The sequence below is a fragment of the Porcisia hertigi genome, chromosome 5 (genome assembly GCF_017918235.1).
Source record: "Porcisia hertigi strain C119 chromosome 5, whole genome shotgun sequence".
NCBI lineage: Eukaryota > Euglenozoa > Kinetoplastea > Trypanosomatida > Trypanosomatidae > Porcisia > Porcisia hertigi.
This window is the reverse complement of record NC_090564.1, coordinates 321,772-343,295: the sequence shown is the minus strand read 5'-3', so window position 1 is coordinate 343,295 and position 21,524 is coordinate 321,772. Positions and strand designations below refer to the sequence as shown.

Here is a 21,524-nt window from a genome sequence, read left to right as displayed (position 1 = left end):
CCCTGCAGATGGGCGTGCGGGTGGGGATGGCCATACTTGTATCTCATGTATGTGTGTATCCTATGACAGAATGAACGCGTTCAAAAAGAAGGTATGTCTGACCATGCTTGTAATCATCACACCCTGGTGCACGTCACGTTGCCTCTCCCCTATACCCTCCCCCCCCTCACACCCCCCCTCCTTGGGGGGGGGGGAGGGTATTTTGATGATGGAAGCACAATCATTGAGAGAGAGGGGAGGAGACAGGGAGGGGGGGGGCAGGTAAAAAAAAATGTTCAGAGATGAGAGGAGAGGAGGAGTTGAGGCTGGAAGCCGCAAAAATAGACGAGGAAAAACGTGGGAGAAAAAAACAAAAAAGAGAGGAAAGGCGGAGGAGGAGGAAGGGAGAGAGACCGCGGGCAAAAAACACGTCAAGCCAACACACACACACACACACAAGCAGAAGCACAAGTACGTACTTATCGAAAAAACAAAGGAGGAGGCCTCTCCCTCTTCCCCCCATCCCCAAATAGACCTCGGCGATTGCAGTGACAGGTTGTCTTTAGAGAGTGTGGGTTATAGGATCATACTCTTCCTTCTTCCCCCCCTCCCCCCTCCCCCAACACACACACACACACAAGCACGCACACCCCCGTCACTGTCCTCGACTACAAAGCCCTCCCTACCCCCCTAGTTCATTAGGAGTCCGCAGATGCCACGACGCAGCAGGATCAAAACCACGAGGAGGAGGCTCACAATGATAGAACGGTCGATCAGGTGTATAGGTATAGACACATGGAGGATCAGTAGACTGAACACGACGTGCTGCGTGGGTTGCAGCTGCTGCAGCTGCTGCTGCGGCGGGGGCGGGGGCGCAGGGTTTGTTTCTGGTGTGGAGAGAGAGTCCAGCATCTCTGTTCCGGGTGCCTCCACAGCGTCATTTCCCGGAGTGGGGGACGGCGCTGGTTGCCTCGTCTTCTCCAAGGATGTAGTTCCAAGCATTGCTTCATATCGAGGAGCCCCAAGTGAAAGGGGGTCATCGTGGCCGGTGTCCTGACGATGACCAAGCTCTGTGTCTGGTGGTGATGATAGCGTCATCGGCGGCGAGCGCATCGTATTAGTGGCGTTCACGTTGGTGAGGAACGCAGGCGCGGTTTCCCTTTCATTTATCGCTTCGTTCTTCTCCGTCTCCCGATGTGCCGGTGGTCTGGAGGCGTGTGCTGTGTTGTGATGGTCGGGTGGTATGAATGAGCTGCAGGCATCGCGACTCGCTGTCACTTCTGCGGAAGGGGGGGCGGTGTGCGGACTCGTTCGCGGTGCGGTACCGGGGGTGGAGGTGCCAGCGCTGTGTGCCGCTCCGAAGGCGTCCGCGACGGAATGGGGAGTGCCAAGGGCGCCTGGTGGCGGTGACGTTGGTGGCACCAGCATCAAAGAGGTCGTCACCGCTGAGGATCGCCTATCATTGGTTGCCTTGCTCTGGCTCCGTGCAGCGTCTGCGGCTTCAGCGACTACCTCAGTCGCATCCCCGGAAGCGGGAGCCGATGACGGCGTCGCATCCAGAGCGTCGTGTGGCCTTTCCGAGTCCTCTGGTTTTGCACTGCCGCTTGCTGTCGTTTCCCCGAGGGCGGGTGGTAGCTTCGGTACCTGTGCTTCCTTCTCGGGTGAGATTTCTGGGTGCATCTTCATATGCGTTTCCCACACATCCTTCGTCGCCGCTCCGCATTTCTCGCACTTGAACGACCACGTGTCCGCGGCCCACGCCACCTTGGTCGCCAGCGGGACCATATTTTTCGGGAAGGCACCCACGCCAAACTCGTCTTCCTGGGCCATGAAGTGCCGCAGCGCCGTCAGCGTCAGTGCGACGTCGTACGTGGGCTGCCACAACTCCTTGTGGTAGCTGCTGATCGTGGAGCAAATTTTCTCATGCACGGCAAAGCGTCCACTGCGGGTGAAGAAGATGATGTCTGGCGGCTCCAGCGGGTAGGATCGGGAGAACATGAGGGCGCCGTGGTAGACACCGTCTTTGTACGGGAGCGAGTTGTCATCCCCGCCCGGGCCACGCAGCGTAAAGTGCCACTCAAAAATGTTTTCTGGCAGTGGCGCGACGTAATACTCACGGACGCGGTTCTCCGGATTCTGCAGGCGGCGGTACTCGTTGCTGAGCCGCTTGATGGCGGAGGAGGCGTACGACATGCGGGCACTAGAAGAGAGGAAAGAGGAGAGAGTCGGTGGGCGAGCGTCTGTTGTTAAACTCAGTGTTTTTGCTGTTCCCTGTTACTTTTCTATTGTGAGTGTGTGTGTGTGTGTGTGTGTGTTGCGAAAGCGTAGGGAGAGAGGGTAGAGGAGAGGAGAGAGTATATGAGGGGAGGAGAACCGGGACCATGGGATGATGCTCATCTGGTGCGTGTGTGTCTGTGTACGCTCCCCGCTCCCCCCCCCAAAAAAAAAATGGAGAGAGAGGATCCAAAGGCAACAGGATGCTCCAGTCGATGAGTAAAAGGAGGATTGGGAGGGTGAGTGTGGGGGGGGGGAGGGGGTGGCGGGGCTACCGGTGTGTGTGTGTGTGGGGGGGGGGTGAGGTGAGGTGGGTTTCTGCACAGAAGACATCACCCAGATAAATACATCGACATCGCCACCACCTTGTGTGTATCGAGTTCTCTCCTCCCCCATTTGGGTAGGCCATTCGCTCACTCCTATCGGTGAGCACGTGTGCATGCATATATATATATGAGAACGGCTTATGATCGACCATAGATGACACGGAAGTTTTGCACAGTTGTCGGCCCCCCCCCCCCACTTGACCCTCACCCCCACTGGGGGGGGGGTGAGTGCCGAGGACAGGAAAAAAAAGAAGACAGGGGGTTGAGATCAACAACGCTTGACTCATGAAAAGTAACATATATATATTCACGTATACGTACATAGATACATTGGCATATGTTTGTATATGAAAAAGGGGGAGGGAGGGAAGTGTGTGTGTGTGTTGGTGTGTGTAAGATACCTGCGTGAAAGAGTATATAGGGAGGGAGGGGGGGGAAGCACGTGACGTACTGCTAAAGTGAGCGCCACGCGGCCACGTCTCCTCTCCCCCCCCCTTCCTTCCTCTCTCTTTCTTTATATCTCATCTCTCACCTCACCTCACCTCTCCCCTTCCCACCTCACCCCAACACAAACACACACACACACACAGACACGCAGCAAGAAGAGGACAGGGGGACAGCCGAGAAAATTGTACATGGTTTTTATTGGGTGATTATGATGGCGGTAACGACCATTGGTCTCCCCCTCCCCTCCCCCTTTTCTCTCCTTCTCCCCTCCCTATGGAGGCGATCGGAAAAAAAAACACAACAAAACAACAAAAAACGACACAAAAATTAAAAAATTTCTCGTTTTTTTTACTCCCTCCTCTTGGAAACTTTGCCCCCCCCCTCCCGTTACCCTCCGTCCCACTAGCCTTTCTCACACACACACCCACACCCACACACCCACCCACACACACACACACACACACACACACACAGAGGGGTGGAGGGAGGGGGTGATGGTGATATCAGAGAGGCACGGCGAGCGGTGAGGAGGTTAAAGGGGTGGAGAGGGGCACATGGCGCAGCAACGCCGTGAGAACTTTCGTAGGATACTGGGAGGTGGTGTGTGTGTCAGGATACCCCCCGACACACAGACGTACCAGACGCACACAGTCACCGACACCACGCGTACGTAGGGATGAGCGAGAGGGGATGGAGGTAAAGGTGGTGGTGTGTGCGATAGAGAGTAGAATACATCGGGTGGAGGTGTGGACGAGTGAGCTGGGCTTTGTGTGTGTGTATAACGCTTACTTATGCATTTGGAGACACCCACAGACACAGGTACACAACGAAGGGTTTCGGTATCCCTCCCCCCCCCAAACCCCCTCTCCCCCCAAGAGTGCGTGTGTGTGTGTGCGTGTATGACGCGCAATAGTTGCACTACATTGCATCAGGTCAACGTTTTTTCGACTTATATTTGTTGGAGGCTGCGCTACTGGTGGTGCCACGCCCGCCTTGATTGACCATCGCCGTCTTGGAGACATCCTGCATGATGCGCTCTTCCGTCGAGTGAAGACTCGCCAAGGGGGCCGCGGTGGCGGCAGACGCCGAAGTCGCTATCATTCTTCGCGTCGAGGCTACCGATGCTTCCCCGGTCATCGCGAGCGCCGTGTTATCTTCACCGTTGTTGCTGTCTGCGTGCTGTGGTGGTGGATACGTACGATTGATCCGGCGAATGGGAGGCAGCTGACCAGTGCTCTCCTTATTACCCCGGTCCACGAGACGTGTGGAGGGTTGCATTGATTCGACCGCTTGCAGTCGCGGCGGCGGGGTCGGAAGGTCTGCGCTGGAGAACCGATTCGTAGCACTCTTGCGAGAAAGCACGTCCATCGAAGCTGAGGCCACGTTCGAGGGGGTCGTGGTCTGCCGCACGCCCATACACTCCTCCATCTGCTGCTGATACTCCAGCAGTTTCTGCGAGCGTTGCTGCATGCGTCTCGCTAGTTCCTCCTCGGGAGACACAAAGTCCACCCCGGATTGGCGAAGCAGGTTCTCTGTTGGCCGGAAGGCCTCCAGTTGGAGTTGACTTCGCCGGTCGAGCGCCTCGATCTGCGCTTGCGCCTCGGCCTTTGCGCTTTCCCAGCGCTGCTTCGCCCGACTAAACTCCTTCGCCTTCGGGTTGAGCACGTCCATGGCGACTTCTTGCTGCAGCGCATAATACTCCACCTTCTTTTGGATTTCTTCCGCATTGCGCATCTTTTTGAAGCGTAGATCGCCAAGGGTGAAGTAGAGGATGCGAAACTGCTCTAGTCGATCCTTGCGAAGCGCCAACTGGGATTCACTCAGGTGACCTTGCAGCACCTCACGGGCAAAGGCTTCGGTGTGACCGCAGGTGAAGTCCACACCCCTGTTGAACTCCCGGAGGCCGTCCACAACCGCCTGTAGGTTGCGCTGCGTCTCGGCGAGACTGGATGCCCTGGCGTCTGCGAAGCAGGCGAAGGCTGCCGCATCCTCCTCTCTCTGCCGCTCCTGGGAGACGCGGCTAATCCAGTCGTCCACGAGTAGGATTTGAGCCTTCTGGAGGTCCAGCAGCTGCTTCTCCAGCTGCTCCATCGCACGGTAGCAGTCCATTTGCTGGTCGCTGTTCTTCTGCCACTCCTTCTTCCAACAATGTTGGTATGTCGACATGTTGTCACGCTGTGTGCGACGTGCCTGTGCCACGGCTCGCCGCTTTTCCTTCACTCGATTCACATCCTGGTCCACCTCCGAGAGCTTCTTTGAGTTTTCTTCAATAGTGTGCGTCAGCCAGGTCGTCAGCGCGTCGCGTTGCTTTAGCAGGTTCTTCAGAGGAGCACTTATGCAGGTCTCACCGTACTCCACCATTTTAGCCTCGAGCTCGTCGTACGGCTCTGCCATCGACTCGGCCAGTGACGTTTGCTCGTAGTAGAGCTCTTCGGAGTGCTGCATGTCTCCGCTGGCGATGGCCTCCGCCTGCGCCTGCTGCATTTCCTTGACGTCGAACTTCATTCGCCGCAGCTTTTCGCGAGTGTTCTCGCCCACTTCCTCCAAGACAGGTTTTGAGAGGAGCTCCTCCAGCTGCCGGATCAGCAGCTGGGTCTGGCTCTGCAGCCCATGTACGAGGTCTATTGAGTGCCTACCGCAGCAGGCGTAGTTTGATTCTCGCGTCCAACGCGTCTGCAGTGCGGTGAGGCTGTTCTGCATATGCTGAGCGGCGACATGTACGTGCTGCCAGCTGGGATTGGCAGATTGCACATTGTCCATCGCTGTCCTGCTTGCGACGGCGCTTCCGTTGGTGGTACGGGTAGTACCACTCGCACAACTACCAACGCCTTCCCTTTTAGATGGACTATCCGCAGACTCGGCTTTCAGTTGTGCTTCGTAAGAGAACAAACGACATCGCTGCAGCGCCGCCACCTGTTGCTGCAGCCCCTCCAGGCTTTGAACAACCTCGACGGCTGCGGCCGGCGTCTGTGAGGACGCGGCACAGGCCATTGACACCGGTGCTGTGCACGACTGCGTTCCGATGGCCTCCGAGCGCAGTATATTCGGTGCCGATGCCGATGCCGATGATGTGATGGGGGGTTTGTAGAAGAACTCCGCGTAGCTTTTCAGGGCGGCCTCGACATTCGTGCGATGCTGCGGCGGCAGCATGCAGGATGGTTGGCGGCCTTTGGGGTTGCTGGCAGCGTAGCCGTACATGACCTTGGAGCTCGCGCTAGAAGCCGCCTGACCCTTTCGGGTGCTGTTTCCAGTACAGCGACTCGTTCCACCGTCGCTATTAACGCTCGCCGAGTTCTCGGCGTCCACATCTCTGGCGTGGATGCCCTGCTGGGCAAGCAGGGTGGCTGAGCCGCCCGTCGGATCTGCTGGTGGTGGTCGAAGTGGCAAGAGCAGCTGATCGGGAGTAATGCGCAACCCGCAGAAGTGCGCGAGGGCAGCGTCGCTGGCAAGTGCTCGGCGCTGGTGCAGGGATGGGGTGGTCTTCTGTGGTTCTGCTGCCTGCTTACCGTCTCCATTCACGGGGACGTTGCTGCTGCTGCTGCTGCCGCCGTTGTTGTTGGCGTTTGCCCAGTTTGAGCTGTTCTGGAGCGCGTTGGTCTTTTTCTGTCCCTTGGCGGCGTCTTCAGTTGGAATGGCCACCGACCCGAGGATCAGCTCCCCCGTCTCGGGGGAGGGGATCAGGTGCACCTTGATGATGCGCTGCGAGGACTCCTCGTATTGCTGCATGAGGTTCCGAACACGCAGCAGATTGTCGTGCAGCGTGCTGAGCCGCTCGCTGGCGCCTGTGGGTGTTTCCATGATGTCTGATGGGGTACCCAACTCGGCTAGCGGAGACTTGAGAGGCGGTGGGTTTGGCGAGGCTGCGGACGCGTTCGTCGGGCATTTCGATTCGGGTGCCCTCACACGTGACGGAGCCGGGGCGCTACCAGGGACCGTGCTGGAAATGGCGACTCGAATGGCGTTCTCCAGCAGCGTGAGCCGCGCGTGCGCCGTCGACTGCTCTGTTGGCGTCTCCAGGGTTAACGGAACGCCAACGTCGTCATCCTCCAGCCCAGCAATGAGGGCACCACGACTCCCTCCGCCAATGGGGTTCGGAGACGCCATGGAGGACAGAGACAGGAGCATCGTTCTTTCCTGGAACGCACACCCAGAGAGAGAGAGAGAGACAGAGAAGTCTTCCCCCATGCACAAATGCTTCTGGTGTGTACAGCCTTTTTTTTTGTGTGTTATGGAGGAGGAGTGTGTGTGTGTGTGTGGAAGGGGGGGGGTCGGATATGTGCCGTGAGAAAGATCAGGTGCGCTAGCGATCACACAATCGTGACGTATAGTTGGTTTGTTGACGCTCACGGGGGAGGGGGGGGGGATTAGTGGGCAGAGAGATGACAGCATCAGAGCGAGTGTTGTCGCTGTGGGTAGACATGACCCAGAGAAGGAGGGGCGAGGAGGAGAAGGAGGAGGAGTGCGTGTTGCACCAACCCTCCTTTTTTCAGTCTAATGTGTATGGCGCTGCGGAGTGACCATGTGGTGCACCGTACAGCAGGTGGGCAAGGACGGGACGGAGGGGAGAGAGCAAAGGGCTGTAGAGTCTCTCTCTCTGTTGTTGCCCCATCATCATCATCACCGCCGATTCGACCATGGAAGCGGTGATGGATAACACAGTCCATTATGACAATACCTGTCGCAAGCACGCTCGGGTACTAGAATACACACACACACCTTACATCACAGTGAGGTCATGGAATGTGAGAGGGGGGGAAGGCCCTCCCTCTCCCTCTCCCCCCCCGTGCGTCCACACACTTGTCGATCGAGTTTCTTTCTTTTTCGGTTCCCTCGCCCTTGCCCTCGCTGTCCCCCCCAAAAAAACGCGCATGCACATATCCAGGAGGACTGACGACTTGCACGGCGCCTCCCCCTTCCGTAGAAATCCTCACGCTTGTAGCTCTGTGCACGAGGCGCGAGCCTGGACTTAAAAAGAGTTGGGTGGTGGTGGTGATGGTGGTGGTGGGCGGGGGGGGGGGGAGCGAAGGTCGAGGCAGTAATACCGAGGCTTACTAGTTATTGCAGCCCAAGGAGGGCCTTGAAGCCTTGCACCAAGCCTTCATCGAGGACAGCTTGACGATAGCAGTCCAGATTACACCAGCCCGTGATGGGGCCGTCCTGTGGCTCAAACGTAGTCTCTCTTGGGGTGTTCATGGAAAACACGGCGTCGATCTTTGCGAAGGGCGGCATGACGATGGCACCGATGAAGTCCTCATCGTGAAGGCTGCGTGCCGTCACAGAGAGCCCTTCAGCCTTGTCACGTGCCGTCCCCACAGATGCCGCCGCGTCCCTTCGGCGCTTCTTGCGCGTCGCATCCTCGGTGTACACCTTCATGTCCTCGCTCACCTGTGCAGAGTATACAGGGCAGTAGTTGCTCTGGTTGTAGAGACGTGGTTGCAGCTGCAGCGGTGGCGTCAGGATAGACGTGCCGGTCGTGTGCACCCGCTGCAGATACGGGATAGACAACCATGTGAGGGGGAACAGATGCGTCAGTAACGGGTTTGCTGAGATGTCGAGCGACAAGAGACCGATCAAACGCGGGTTCAGCTCCCCGAAGACCTTCACGTTGTGATCGATGTTGTGTACTGGGTCGGTCGAGTTCATGGAGAGAGCGTTGTCTTCAAAGATGGTGTGGAGTCGTCGCGTGGCGGAGTGGGTCAGATCCTTCGTGATGGTGGCCATTGGTTCTGGCCAGCGGTAGGGGCTCCACTCTTCATTCTGGAAGCGGGCCAGCGAGGCCACCTCGGAGAAGTAAGTGGCGAGGTCGTGGTGGTGGTTGCGCTGGCCAATTTTCTCCAGCCGACGCAGCACCCGGTGCAGTTCGCGCCCAATGGCCGAGACAGAGGCCAGCGGCCGTAAAGGAGTTGTGGGGGAGGCAGACGACAGGTTTCGAGCCCGCAACATGCGTTTGAATGAGAGGCGGCCCCAGTACACGTCGGAACGGGGCGTGAGCACGTCTCTCTCCGCTGCTGACTGGCTGTGGCTGGCGCCATCGCTGCTACTGCTGCCGTTGGGACAGCTTGTGGTCACAGCTGCGGCATCCTTCCTTTCATCGTAGACGGACGCGGTGTGGTGGAAGTCCGACAAGTATCCACGCAGCCCCATGCTCGCCAGGTTCACCCGGACAAAGGTGTATGGGATCGTCACCTGGGAGCTACCACTGCGCTGTTTGCCGTACCGCAAGCCCCGCGGCGCCGATTCGGCAATCGTCTGGAGCAGCGAGCGCTGCATCGCAAAGAGATCGCCGACGAGTGGTCGCTCGACGGCCTCGGCGTATTCTGGTGTTGTAAAGTCTGAGGGGGGGTCCATGAAATCGGAGGATGTGGACGTCGTGGAGGACGCACGTGCATCATCATCGCCTTCGCTGGGCTGTAGAACCTCCTGGACGAGGTTCTGCAGATCGATGTCGACGAGCAAAGCCGGGTCCATCAGGAGCAGGTTCGGGTTCTCGTACGCAAACACTTGTTCCGTCCACACGGACCGCTTGTAGGCGGTAGCGGTGCGGCGGTTCGAGCGGGCTTCCCCATCTGCGCCGCTGAGGCCTCCTGTGTCCCTGCGAGTGCCTGTATGGGTGGAGGAGTGGGAATGCGGTGACGCTGCCGTCTTGCTGCTGCTGCTGCTGCTGCCGGGAGAGGCGCTACTTGCCGCCGCTTCCAGCACCACCTTCGAGTCGGAGGCACCACCCGGTGAGGAGGGGGCGCTCTCTCCCATCAGCTCATCCATCGATGCCGTATCGTCCTTGCGATCCCACTTGACCCAATACCCCGGCGCAGCCGAAGTGAACAGTCGGCGTGTCAGATGACGTGTGTAGGCCGAGCAGGACGGCGCGACGCAGCGCCGCTGTCGACATTGCTGGCCACGGCAGACGGAGAAGATCTCCTCCACAAGCGCCTTGACAGCGGGGTGATCCTCATCGATCAGCGAGTTCAGCGGGACGCGGACAACGACACACGAGACCCCGGGCCAGCTGCAGTAGTCTTGCCCCACCCACGTCGTGCGCAGCACAGGGATGGTGGAGCTGAGGTAGCGCAAGAAGTGAAGCGTTTCTAGTCGCATCGAGTCCGCGTGCCGCAGTGCGCGCAGGTGCAGTCGTTGCAGATAAAAGACCAGCGACAGCCGTGTAAGCTCAAAGTTAAGTTGCCGTGCGTGGAGGTCTGGGCTGCCGGCGACGCTGTCCTTCAGCATGTCGGTCCGCACCTGCGAGGCGTGGTCACGCCCCATGTAGCTCAATAGTTGATAGTTGCGAAGCCGCATTAGCCGCAGGTGTTGCATCATGGCATAGACGGGCAGCCGGTTGTAGTACAGCAAGAGTGGAACACGAAGCTGAAAGGCTCGCGTGAAGGCATAGTAGTTGCTTACTTCCCTCTGGACGTTCCTGTGAATGGCGCGAGCCCGACAACAACTCGGCAACACATCCGTCTTCCCCTGCCGAGCGCGAAAGAAGGCGCTCAGAGCCCGCTCGTACGGTGGGGCTTTGTGACTGAACAGAGTGCCTGACAGCCACGCAACACCACGTGATAATGTCGCGAAGAGCCCACATTGTGTGTCGATTGTCCATGGCGGTTCATTGCGGGCCAACGACAAAGAGGAGGCGTTGGGCATCGCCACGTTGAGCCCTCGCTCATAGTGGGCATCAGTTGAGTGTGGTGTCCGGTTGGACGGGGCTCGCCATTCCACCTCCCACAGGTCCAGGCGGCCGACCGTCGAACCCGAGCCTCTCAGCAAGCGCGCGATCAGCGACGGCTCCTCGCGGTGAAAACAACTGTCTTTGGCCTTGAACCCCAGCGCATTGCCAACACCTGGAGTCTTTGCACCTGGACCGACTGCACCGAGATGTGGACAGCGGTCTTTCGAGGAGCGTCCAGCTCCAGTACACACAAGGTCTGCAGCCCCCACACCACCACTCGTGTACTGCCCGCGGAGGGTGCTGCACTGAGAGTAGAAGAGGAGAACCAGTACTAGTAAGAGAAGGTAGCGCCAGCGCGTCTTGTGCATGCGGACGTAGAGGTAATGTGTGCGCATGAGCTCGAGTGCGTTGGACGAGCTTAGCAGTCCTGTAGGGGGCACCGCTGCCGAGGTTGGAAAAAATCTTGCACCACCACTGAAAGAGTTGGGGCTGGCCACTGGCGAGGAGAAAGGCGCGATGGCGAGCGGTGAGGCTACTTGTGGTGTGAAGGACATAGAGGACGGCGGCGAAGAGGCAGCGGCAGCGACCTTGCCGCTGCCTCCACGGAGTGCCATGTTTCAGACCAGCGGCAGCAGGGAACGATGCATAAATAACTTGCAAGTGTCTCTTTCGCTCTCACTCTATCTATACATGTATATGTGCATATATACAAGCTTATCGAGGTGAATGACAGCGGTGCGGGCTGTTGACAAGAAAAAGCTGACGTCTTTCCCCCTCACCGGTGGAGGTGTTCTCAGTGGAATTACTATCAAAAAAAAAGGGAAATCACTGACATATTATGATGGCAGTTGACATTTGAATATGTCATATTCATAGTTGTGTGTGTGTGTGTACAGATATCAAGATGAGTGTGATGCAGGTGAAGGGGGAGGGGAGGAGGTAAAAGGCAGACATGATGGAGACATTCGTGTCTGACTTCGTCACGGTCCACAAAAAGGCAACACGCGCGGTACTCGGATGTACACACGCACACGCACATGCACACGCCGAGACAGACTGTGTGTGTGTGTGTGTGTGAAAAATAAGCAGACCAGCATATTAAATGATGAGGCGATGCACAGAGAGACAGAGACAGAGAGAGACAGAGGCACTCGAACTAAAAAAAAACACAGAGAAAGAAGGGCTGACTAGACACATGTGCAATGGAAAGGCATGTGTGATGAGTGCGAGTGTGTGTGTGTGTGTGAGGGGACAGCGAAGCCAGAAAGGACACCCCACATCGCCCTTCTTTTCTCATCCACCGATAAACACATCCAATAAAAGTAATAATAAAAAAAAGAAATTGAAATGTTATGCACACACATTTTGAAGGGGAGGGTTGGGGGGTGGGTGGGTGGGTGTATGAATACCCTCCCCCTCCCTCCCTCCCACCTCCCACCCTACACACATATACACACACCCATGGCACTGGAAGAGACGATCATGAGAAAGAGCAGCCACCGCAGCAGGTGGGGAGGGAAGGAGGAAAAAAGGGGGGGAGGCTGTAACACGAAGAACGGGCAAAATAAAATAAACTACACGGTTATCCACAAGAGACTTAATATAAATAAATATTTATATATAACGCACGTACACACACACACTTACATGTATATACGTGTGTGTGTGTGTACGTGTTTTGTTCACCTTGTGCTCTGCTTCCAATGATTTTTGTGACTCTAGAGTCGTGCACACACACACACACACGCATAACCAGAGGGGCAGGAAAGCAAAGGAAGGGGGGTGAGTGGGTGCCCGTTCCATCCATCCCCCACTTTACTTTTTCTTTCCTGTCGATCCCCCACGTATCTGTAATGCGGACATACACCCCACAGAGCCGTGACTCTTCTACAGAGTTAGTGCACCCGGTTTTGTGTTTGTGGATATGGAGATCGATGGAGGGAGAGGACAGAGAGGAGGAGGAGGAGGAGGAAGAGAAACACCGTCCCACTCGCGGCGTCATCCCCCCCCCCTCCCCCTCCCCATCAAGCCAGGCCACTCCCCCAAAAAGGTGCGTGTATGTGTGGTGGTGGTGGTGGAAGGGGGGAAGCACCGCATGAAAAAAAAAACAGTGGAAGGAAACACGGCAGAGCGAGAGGTGGCGACGTGTCCAGGGGTCATTCATTGACATGTATTACAAACTTGCAGTTCCCCTGCCCGCTCACCTAAGTGCAGAGGCAACTGGTGAGAGAGAGACACACACACACACACGAACCAGACTTACTGATGTCCATGAGGAGGAGGAAAAAACTAGAGAATATGTGCATGTGCTCTTTTTTTTTGGGTATCTGCCGGGGTCTTTCCTACGGTTTACGCGAGGAGCGACGCCATCGTCACGACAATGCTCGTCACCACTGCTGCAACGCTTGTGTGGCTGTAGCCGTGCGCGGCGGCATTCGAGACGCTGCAGCTCAGGTCCGTGGCCAGGCACGCGTTTTCGGTCGTGCAGTTATTCGAGTTCACCAGAGGCTGGTCCCGAGCAAGCTGAAGCATCATAGGAAGGCTCCTCGAGAACTCTGGGGGTGCACAGCCGCAGAGTGGAGCACCGGAAGTGGTGAAGGAGATGGCTCCGAAGGTGGAGAGGCTTGCCGGGATGGAGCCCCTCATCCGGGTGTTATTTTTGAAGCTCATGTATTTGAGCGACCTCATGCTCCTGGCGTCCCAGGCCGGCAGGTTGCCGCACGCCCTCGTGTTTGACACGTCCACAATAGCCAAGTTAGGGAGGCTGTTCCACAACTGCGGGACGGTGCCACGCAGCGACGTGCCCATCAAGTAAAGTTCCTGCAGCTGTGTCAACTGACCGTAGTGCGCCGGGAAGGGGCCCGTGAGATCTGCGTTCAACATGAGGTTGATCGTGATCACACGCACATTGGCGGGCGAGAAGCCGGCCCTGGAGCCAAAGCCAGGGATGGTGCCGGTGAGGCCGATCTTGGGGAGCAGCATTGTCACGGTCTGCTTCACTGTGTCACAGGAGATGCCTTCGTACCTGCAAATGTCGTTGCCGGCCCACACGTAGTTGAGTGGATATTTGTTGGCCCACAGCTTCACGAAATACTGCGTGCTCTCGTCAGTCACTGTGGTCGGGATGTCGGTGTCGGCGGTGGCGGTGGACGTGTCACAGAGAAGGGTTAGCACCGTGAGGAGAGCCATCCAGCGCAGGGCTTGGAAAGTGCTCATCACTGGACGTGGTGCAGGGATTGGGTCTCGCAGGCACGTGTTGGTGTCGGTATGTTGCTGCTGATGCAGAGGAGCGCGAGATGCTCTTGTCTCGCCAGGCATATGGATAGTGGAGTACCCGCACAGGGGAAAAAGAGAGGGGGAGAGACTGGTGTGAGGGGGGGGGGGGGGGGGGGGAGGAGGAGGATGCAAAGTTGTTAGCGTCGGAGCGAGACCCCCCCCCAAAAAAAAAAGGGGTGGGGGATGGGGGGATGTGTGGAAACGCCACACATGTTTTTTTTTCCATTTGCTTTTTAAATTTTATTGTGAGATGCTCCAGTTATTCGACACGAGGAAGAGAGAGAGAGGGACGGGAGGGGGCGGGGCGGGGCGGGGGGGGAGGAGGGGATGTGGTGAGACCTTGCAGGAGGCGGGGGTGGTGGAGGCGTAGCGCAGCGAGCCATGGCTTACACATTTTGATTTGATCCTTTGCACGTGTGTCTGTGTTTCCATGTATTGTGTTGTGTACCGTTCGAGGCCCCCTCTTCTCGTGTGTTGTACTCCACATTTCTAATTGGAGGAAAAAAAGGAACGATGATAGATGCTCAGTTAGAGCGGTATAATTTATCAAAACTCCAACGTGCACACACACACACATACACACACACACACACCTGCCGTATTTTTTTTTTTTGGCCCCACTACTCCTTCGTGTTCTTGATGATATTCTTTTTCCCTTTTTAATAGGTTCATGTCGGTCCTCTTTTTATATCGGCAGTGCGAGTAGCGCACGCTGCTTCGCAATGAGCTCCGAGAGAGACGGCAGTGTGCGCTTTGGCAGCCCCAAGACATTGCGACGCGCCGCTTCCATCTTGACTTGCCGCTCCAATGCCTCGAGGACGTCGTCCTTGGCGGCTGCGGAGAAAGGCGTGGTGGAGCCGCTGCGCAAAAGCTGTGCGACATCGCCGTCCAGCACGTGGTGCGATAGGTACGAGGTTGGCGGCAATGCGGTGGGTGGACCGAGCAGCGGGCGCATGTGTGAGTGCAGAAGCGGCTGCAGGTAGGCCGCTAGCGCCCCGTCCTCCTCCGAGAGCAGTGGCACATACGCGCCGAGGCTGCCGAGTGCGGTGCAGTAGTACACAATTTTAGTCGCGAGAGCCGGGTCCGTGCCCTGAGAGGGGTCATGCGGCTGCACACGTAGTGCCGTCACGAGCTCGCCGACGTGGTGCCGCGCAACCTCGTGGAACGTTTGCTGCGTGCGCAGGTATGCCTCCTCAGCGATGAGCTCCGCCTCCTGTAGTTGATGCACAGGCTGAGCGAATTGGGTGCGTGTGTGTTTCGGGATGCGCAGGAACACCACCGTGCCAAAGCGGTCCGACGCGGCGATGGTGCGCTCGTCCACCACCACCACACTCGTTATGTGTCGCGGTACGCTGTCTGTGATGATCTGCAGCAGAAATGATGGGGTGGCTGCGGTCGTCGCTCCTGCGGCACCAGGCGCGGCCGCGGGCGCGGGGTTACCAGGCTGCAGCGCGGCAACGAACACGGAGGCGTTCACCGTACCGCAAACGATCAGCAGCTGTTTTTCTCGCGCCATCCGCATACCCTCAGCGTCCCCATACGGGCACTGGTAGAGGTCGGTGGCGAAGAAGGACACGTTGCGCGCGTTTAAGTTCCGGCTGCCCGGCGGGGACGCGAAGACATAGTCGATGGCAGTGATGCGCAGCCCCGGCGTGTTGGCCAGGTGTCGGCGGCGCAGGAGGTGCTCCTTGCCCCACGAGTAGATGCGCAGACCTTGTGCCGAGCCCATACCGACAAACAACAGCCCCACTGGCTCGCAGATGCACAGCGCAGAGGGATAGTCGGGCTTCCCAGCTTCGCCGGACCCGTGGCCTCCACTGCCAGCAGCAGCCGCAACAACACCTCCGTTGGCACCGGTGCGGCGATCCTTGCCGGTGCCGCTCACAGCACCGCCAGGGCCATCCGGCCGCAGATACGTGCTGTGCAGCAACTCCAGCTTCAGCAGCGCATCAGCGCCGCCACCACCACCGCCGCTGCCGCTGTTGGCGCAACGAAAGGTGCGCAGGAAGCCCTGCCGCCACGACGCAGCGGTGCCGCAGCCGGCCCCGTGCGTGTACGACGATGCTGTGCCGACTATGACGACCGGTTCGCGGCCGAATTCCTTAAAAAAGCTGCCCACCACGACGGAGGTGATCGCTTCGTTCGGCTCGAAGTAGATGGGCGGCATCAGACGCTGGGCATCGCGGTGGTACAGCTGCAGCGTGCTGTGGTATGCGTTGGGCCGTCCGAGAGAGCGCTGCGGCGCCGTGTACGGGATCCCGCCGTATAGCCCCTCGCCATAGAGGACACCGCGGTCCTCGGCGTGTGGGTTATCTGCCATGCGAGACGTGAGGAAGGCGCGGTCCTCCGCACGGTGACGCTCTGCCTCCTGGCGGCCGTGGCTGCGGTGCTCGACGCCGCAGAGAATGAGATATGCTGCCCGTGTTGGGTGCTGTAGGAGCCGACGACCCGCCAGTGGCAGCGAGTGATGCTGGAAGCTGTACTCGACCCCGCCAGAGCCGGGGCCGCCGCCGCCACCACCACCACCACCCCCGGAGCCGGTGTTGGACACGTAGAGGGCCAACTCGCGGTTATGCACAGCGATCACAACTTCCTGCTGCTGCTGCTCCCGCGGAACGAGGGTGATGGTCTCCACCAGGGCAAGGGGGTTCTCGTCCTCCTCCTTCGCGTTGTCTTGCGTCCTCAGCGTCGTCGAGTCGCTGTCGTTCGCAGCGGCGGCGGTTGAACTGACTCGAGACGGCAGCACAAACCTCGCAAAAGATGTCGGCCGTGTTGGGAAACTGTAGGGCGCCATTCTCAGACTTCTATCCTGCATCTCGCAGCGCCACGTACGCTCGCCTGAGACGACGTAGCAGAACGTCTCGCCATCGCCTGCCACGAGCTGGCACGGGCGGGAGCCGCACCACAACTCCGCCGTGGCTGTAACCTTGGCGGATGACTGGTTGAGTTCATAGCGCGTCACCACACCGTCGCTATGGCCAACGAAGAGGAGGAGTTGGCGTCGCCCCGGCGCGGCGCCTACGCTACCATGCGCGCGGTTGGCGCCCTTGCTGCGGCGTGGCCCCGCGCCGCCGATCAGCGCCGCTGCCGCGTCACTGCCGCCTCGCGTGTCACTGAGGTACGTCAAAAGGAGAGAGGTGATGGTCACATCGGCCACCGATGAAGAGCCCGTGTCACCGCTGCTGCTGCTGCTGCTGCGACGGCAGTTGATTTTCTCGAGGGGCTCGCGCAGCTTTCGGGGGTGGACGAGATACACCTCTTGGTTTACTGTCGCAATGGCCGCGAGCTGTTCCGTCTGCACCGCGGCCGCAGCCGCCGCCGCTGACGCGGCCGCTGCGGCCGCTGCCGAGCTCGGCGACCCGGCGCTTGAGTTCCACAAGAGGGCCTGGAGCTCGCGCTGGAGGGCAGTCGATACGGCGCTCGCCGGTGGCTGCAACAAGGCAACGACGGGGGCGAGCGGGAAGGTGGGCAGGACGTCGCGCTGCTGGAGCTCTGTACCTGCCAGGCCAAAGTCAAAGCTGGCTATACCGCCACGCTGATGAAAAGAAAGCAGTACCGTTGTTGGGGTCACCGCGGCAGCCAGGACGGTGTTGCCGTGGGGATGCGTCCAACTCGCTGGCAGAACGGATGCGGTTCCCATGCCCTCACCGCTGCCGGGGGCGGTGTCGGTGCAGCTCAATACGTTAATGCCACGCGGGGTGACCTGCACGTAGCCGCAGCCGTATTGCAGCGTTGTCGCAGCGAGCGTCCGCTCTGCAGTAATGAAAGACGAGTGAGTGTCTTGCTCGACTGAGCTGCCGATGCGGTACACCGTCGTGCCCTGACGCGTACACAGCAACACGCGGTCGGTGTTCACCTGGTCGCGCGCGCTGCTGACGGTCGCGGCGAGCTGCCGTAGCGCTTTCAAGCGCTGCGCGTGCTGACGCGCTGCCCCGCCGGCGCTTCGTGGTGTCTTATCGTCTGAACTCCGCTTCATCGCTGCAGCAGCTGCGGATTCGATGGCAGCCTGCTGCTGGCGCGCCAGACTTTGCATGGATAGCGCAGAGGGCAACGGGATCACACAATTGAAGACGGTCGGGAGAACCTGGCGACCCTCTAGCTTCGCGGCGTAGCCGTAGCGAGCCTGGACAAGTACGCTCTCGGCTCCCCGCCCACCCACGTAACTGAAGTAGATCTCTGCCTGTCCACTTGACGGCTCCGTCGATGGCGCCTGCTCACCACTTGAGCTGATCGTGTGATCCGCCCCGTCCGGCGCGGTCGCCGTAGCTGAGGTGGAGGAGGTGAGGTGCGAGGTAAAATTGGTGATGGCTGGTGTGTTTGGGAAGCTCTGTAGCTGAACGACGTGCTGTGGACGACGGTGCGGCTGGTAGACTTTGATGACGCGCACCTCCAGCGGAGTTTTGAGCGACGACGCCGCGGCGGTTGAGGCAGCTGGCGGCCCCATGGCGGTAGCGGCAGACGCAGCCGATACTGCGTCACTTTCGTTGCTATCGGTGGGCTCCTTCTTGATGCGTGGAAGCGGGGGCGGCATGGACGACGCAGCGCTGCTGCTGCTGGTCGCCGGCGGCTCTGGCTTGACGGCAGCGCTCGCAGCCTCCGCTGCGCGCGGGCGCTTCCGATCGCCGCTGTCGTCACTTTTTTTTGTGACACTGTCCGTTTTCTCTGTCTTTGTCGACGACGCCATTGGCAGTGTCCTCTCTCGCCGCACGCGCTTCACAATGTACTCTCGATCTGCCGTGTAGCCGTTGCTTTTAATCTTGTACAGCCCATGAAGCGGCCCCGCTTCGGTGCCAACGAAGAGGAAACCGCGCCGAAAAAGCGCCATTGACGAGGATGGCGGCAGTGTGTCGAAGTAATGCACCGAGAGCGGGTTCGGCACCGGTGGCACTGCCACCGGTGCCGACGCAGCACCGCCGTTAGCTGCCAGCTGCTGCTGCAAAAAGAACTCCGGGTTCGCCTGCGCCAGCTCACGCGTCCTCAGCGCCTCGTAGGCGCGCTGCACATCGCCCGCCTCCAAGAAAACGCGGTAGAGGTCCCCGTGCTCATCTTGCAGCAGCAAGAAAAAGCGTCGACCGAAGCGAGTGAGCGTGTGCTGAATGATGGAGGGATCGTAGAGCATCTCCGTGCAGTCTAGGCGGCGGGGGAAGGCGTAGGTGCACTTGAAGACGCCAACGCGCCCGTTAGACATCGCGGCGGAGCTCTGTTGCTGCTGTGAGGCGGACACGTCATACCAGATGAGCTCCGTGTCCGTGCAGACAAGAACGCCGCCTGGGCCGTATGGCGCGGCAGGGACAGCGATGAGTCGGTGTGCCGTCGGTGGAACGTGAACGAGCTGCGTTCGCTGCACTTGCTTCAGGCTCGGCACGTAGGCGTACAGCACAAAGTGTTTGTGGTGCTGAAGAACGGCCTCCGGACCGCCGCTGGTGCTGCTGCTCTTGAGAAAGGTGCCACCCCCAGCTTCAGCTGCAGCGGCGGCGGGGTTGGCGGGGCGACTGGCAGACGCGGCGGCGCTGTCACGCTCTTCGACGATTTCTTCCTCCAGCACGGCAAACACAGCGTGATCGAGGTAACCGTCGAGGGCGCAGACAGAGTACAATACAGTTTGGCGCTGCACCTCGATTGGCGTGCCGAGGTTGATGGCGCCGTTGGCCCGACGCGCGCTGGCGGCCCGCCGGCGCCGCGCGGCACGCAGTTCGCGGCCTGTCACCGGGGCTCGGCGCTGATGCCCCCCTCCGTCCTTCTCGTCGTCCTCCTCATCACTGCCGTCACTTTCGCTTCCACCACCATCGTCGTCGTCGTCGTCGTCTCCTTGGACATGAGCGTTCTTGACCGGATCCCAGGTTTCACTCACGGTGATGGGCACCAATGTCTTTGTACGCATCAGCGCTGTGATTAAGAGCGCTGTTCCGGCAGGGTCGACGGCCATGCGGGCCCCCGGGACGGTGAGACGTGTCCCACTCCGGCCAAGGCACACCTCGCTCACTTTGATAAACCGACCTTTCAAGGATGTGGTGACGAGCATCGTAGCACCGCCGCTGACGCTACTGTTCCCACCACCGTTGCCGTGCCTATCTTCGCTGTCGTCGCCGTAGGACAGGCGCGTCGGCACCGGTGGTTCGTCCAGCTGGTACCGCAGCAGCGTCACATAACCGGTCTCACTTGTCACGGCGAGGTAGTGCAGACCACTGCGGTGCGCCGTCGCAGATACGTCGTCCAGCACGCCGGCAGCGTTACTGCCCGGTGACGAGGCGCTGCTTGTGCCCCCAGCTTTCGCCATCAACGAAGCGCTCGTTGGCACAGCCACTGCAGCGTACACCGCAGACATCAATGGGGTGCGGCAAACACACTCGACGCCACCGTTCGCGTCTTCTGCGTACAGTCGCCATAACTCGAGCACGTCGTGGCGGATCAGAACAATGTCATCCGCGTCTGGAAGCGTGAACGAGCCCTCAATGGCGTGGGTAACGCTTTGCGTTGGAATCAAAGTTTGGTGGTACAACAGCGTCTGGTTCACAGGCACGACGACAGCTGCTGCTGCTGCTGCTGCAGCGCCGGCGGCGTCGGTGCCATCCACTCTCTCAAATGCGCCGTTGTGGTTCATGCGACCGCCCCTTTTTTTGTTTTTTTCTTCAAAAAAAAGCTCGAGAGTAAACACCAAAGTGGACAATCATGTATGACACACACAGACAGACACACAGACACAGACACACACACAGAGACAGACACACACACACACACAGAGACAGACACACACAGACACACGCTGCAAAAAAAAAAGAGGGCGGGTGAGCGCTAGTGCTGAAGATTTTTGCTGACTTGCTCTCACTACCAAAAAAAAAACGCGTGGGTGAGCGATTGGCCTGCTGCTTCCCTCCCTTTTTTTTTGCTAATACTTGACGAGACGAGTAGGCGTTAAAGGCGTGGTCGCACTACTACGGTATCCAAGATGGTGGTGGAGGCGTGCGCGAGAGGGAGAGCAATGGAGGGATGAGTGAAAAACAAAAAGAGGGGGAGGGGGGGGGAGACAGAGAGAGAGGAGAGAGAAAACAGGGGGAGTTGGTGTGAGGAGAGAGTGGCATCCATCCTTGCAAGTAGTGTATTACCTTGCTGAAGGCCGTCAGAAGTGGACACATAGAGCCACTACAAGAAATTGCCTCTCAGAGCATCCCCTGCACCCTCCCCCTCCCCTTCCCCTTCGCCCATGCGCGCACTACTTCATAGAGTTCTTCTCGTGGAAGTGTTCTGAGTGGTGTCATTCCTGAGTTTCTGTAGAAGAACATCAACAGTGCTCAAAGCACCTCTCATGACGCCCACCGTGTCCACCTACACGTAACAGCGGCATTGGATGAGGGAAGAAGTGGAAGTGATCGGGGGGGGGGGGAGAGTGGCCCCAGAGATTCCCTCGCACAGCATAGGGGGGGGGCGTGTGAATTTTTTTTTTGTTGGGGGAGATAATAATAATAATAGATATATTTTTGTTTCTTTGAATTGTTGTGATGGGATGGGAGAGCCAACACGTATTTATATAGAGCGCCCAAACGACGCGCCAACGAAGG

General features: G+C 58.7%; 5 protein-coding genes across 5 annotated transcripts; all 5 read right to left on the bottom strand.

The window, feature by feature from the left end:
• Positions 1 to 669: 669 nt before the first annotated feature.
• Positions 670 to 2,172, bottom strand: JKF63_07420 (uncharacterized protein; the record flags this gene model as incomplete). Its single annotated transcript, XM_067903359.1, has 1 exon — positions 670 to 2,172. The coding sequence occupies one exon, from the start codon at positions 2,170 to 2,172 to the stop codon at positions 670 to 672; it is 1,503 nt and encodes a 500-aa protein (XP_067759669.1).
• Positions 2,173 to 3,959: 1,787 nt separating this feature from the next.
• Positions 3,960 to 7,130, bottom strand: JKF63_07419 (uncharacterized protein; the record flags this gene model as incomplete). Its single annotated transcript, XM_067903358.1, has 2 exons — positions 3,960 to 5,987; positions 6,090 to 7,130. The coding sequence occupies 2 exons, from the start codon at positions 7,128 to 7,130 to the stop codon at positions 3,960 to 3,962; spliced, it is 3,069 nt and encodes a 1,022-aa protein (XP_067759668.1).
• A 951-nt stretch (positions 7,131 to 8,081) lies between these two features.
• On the bottom strand, positions 8,082 to 11,087 carry JKF63_07418 (uncharacterized protein; the record flags this gene model as incomplete). Its single annotated transcript, XM_067903357.1, has 1 exon — positions 8,082 to 11,087. The coding sequence occupies one exon, from the start codon at positions 11,085 to 11,087 to the stop codon at positions 8,082 to 8,084; it is 3,006 nt and encodes a 1,001-aa protein (XP_067759667.1).
• Positions 11,088 to 13,041: 1,954 nt separating this feature from the next.
• JKF63_07417 (uncharacterized protein) lies at positions 13,042 to 13,881 on the bottom strand (the record flags this gene model as incomplete). Its single annotated transcript, XM_067903356.1, has 1 exon — positions 13,042 to 13,881. One exon carries the CDS (start codon positions 13,879 to 13,881, stop codon positions 13,042 to 13,044), a length of 840 nt encoding a protein of 279 aa, XP_067759666.1.
• Positions 13,882 to 14,653: 772 nt separating this feature from the next.
• Positions 14,654 to 20,569, bottom strand: JKF63_07416 (uncharacterized protein; the record flags this gene model as incomplete). Its single annotated transcript, XM_067903355.1, has 1 exon — positions 14,654 to 20,569. The coding sequence occupies one exon, from the start codon at positions 20,567 to 20,569 to the stop codon at positions 14,654 to 14,656; it is 5,916 nt and encodes a 1,971-aa protein (XP_067759665.1).
• Positions 20,570 to 21,524: the final 955 nt, after the last annotated feature.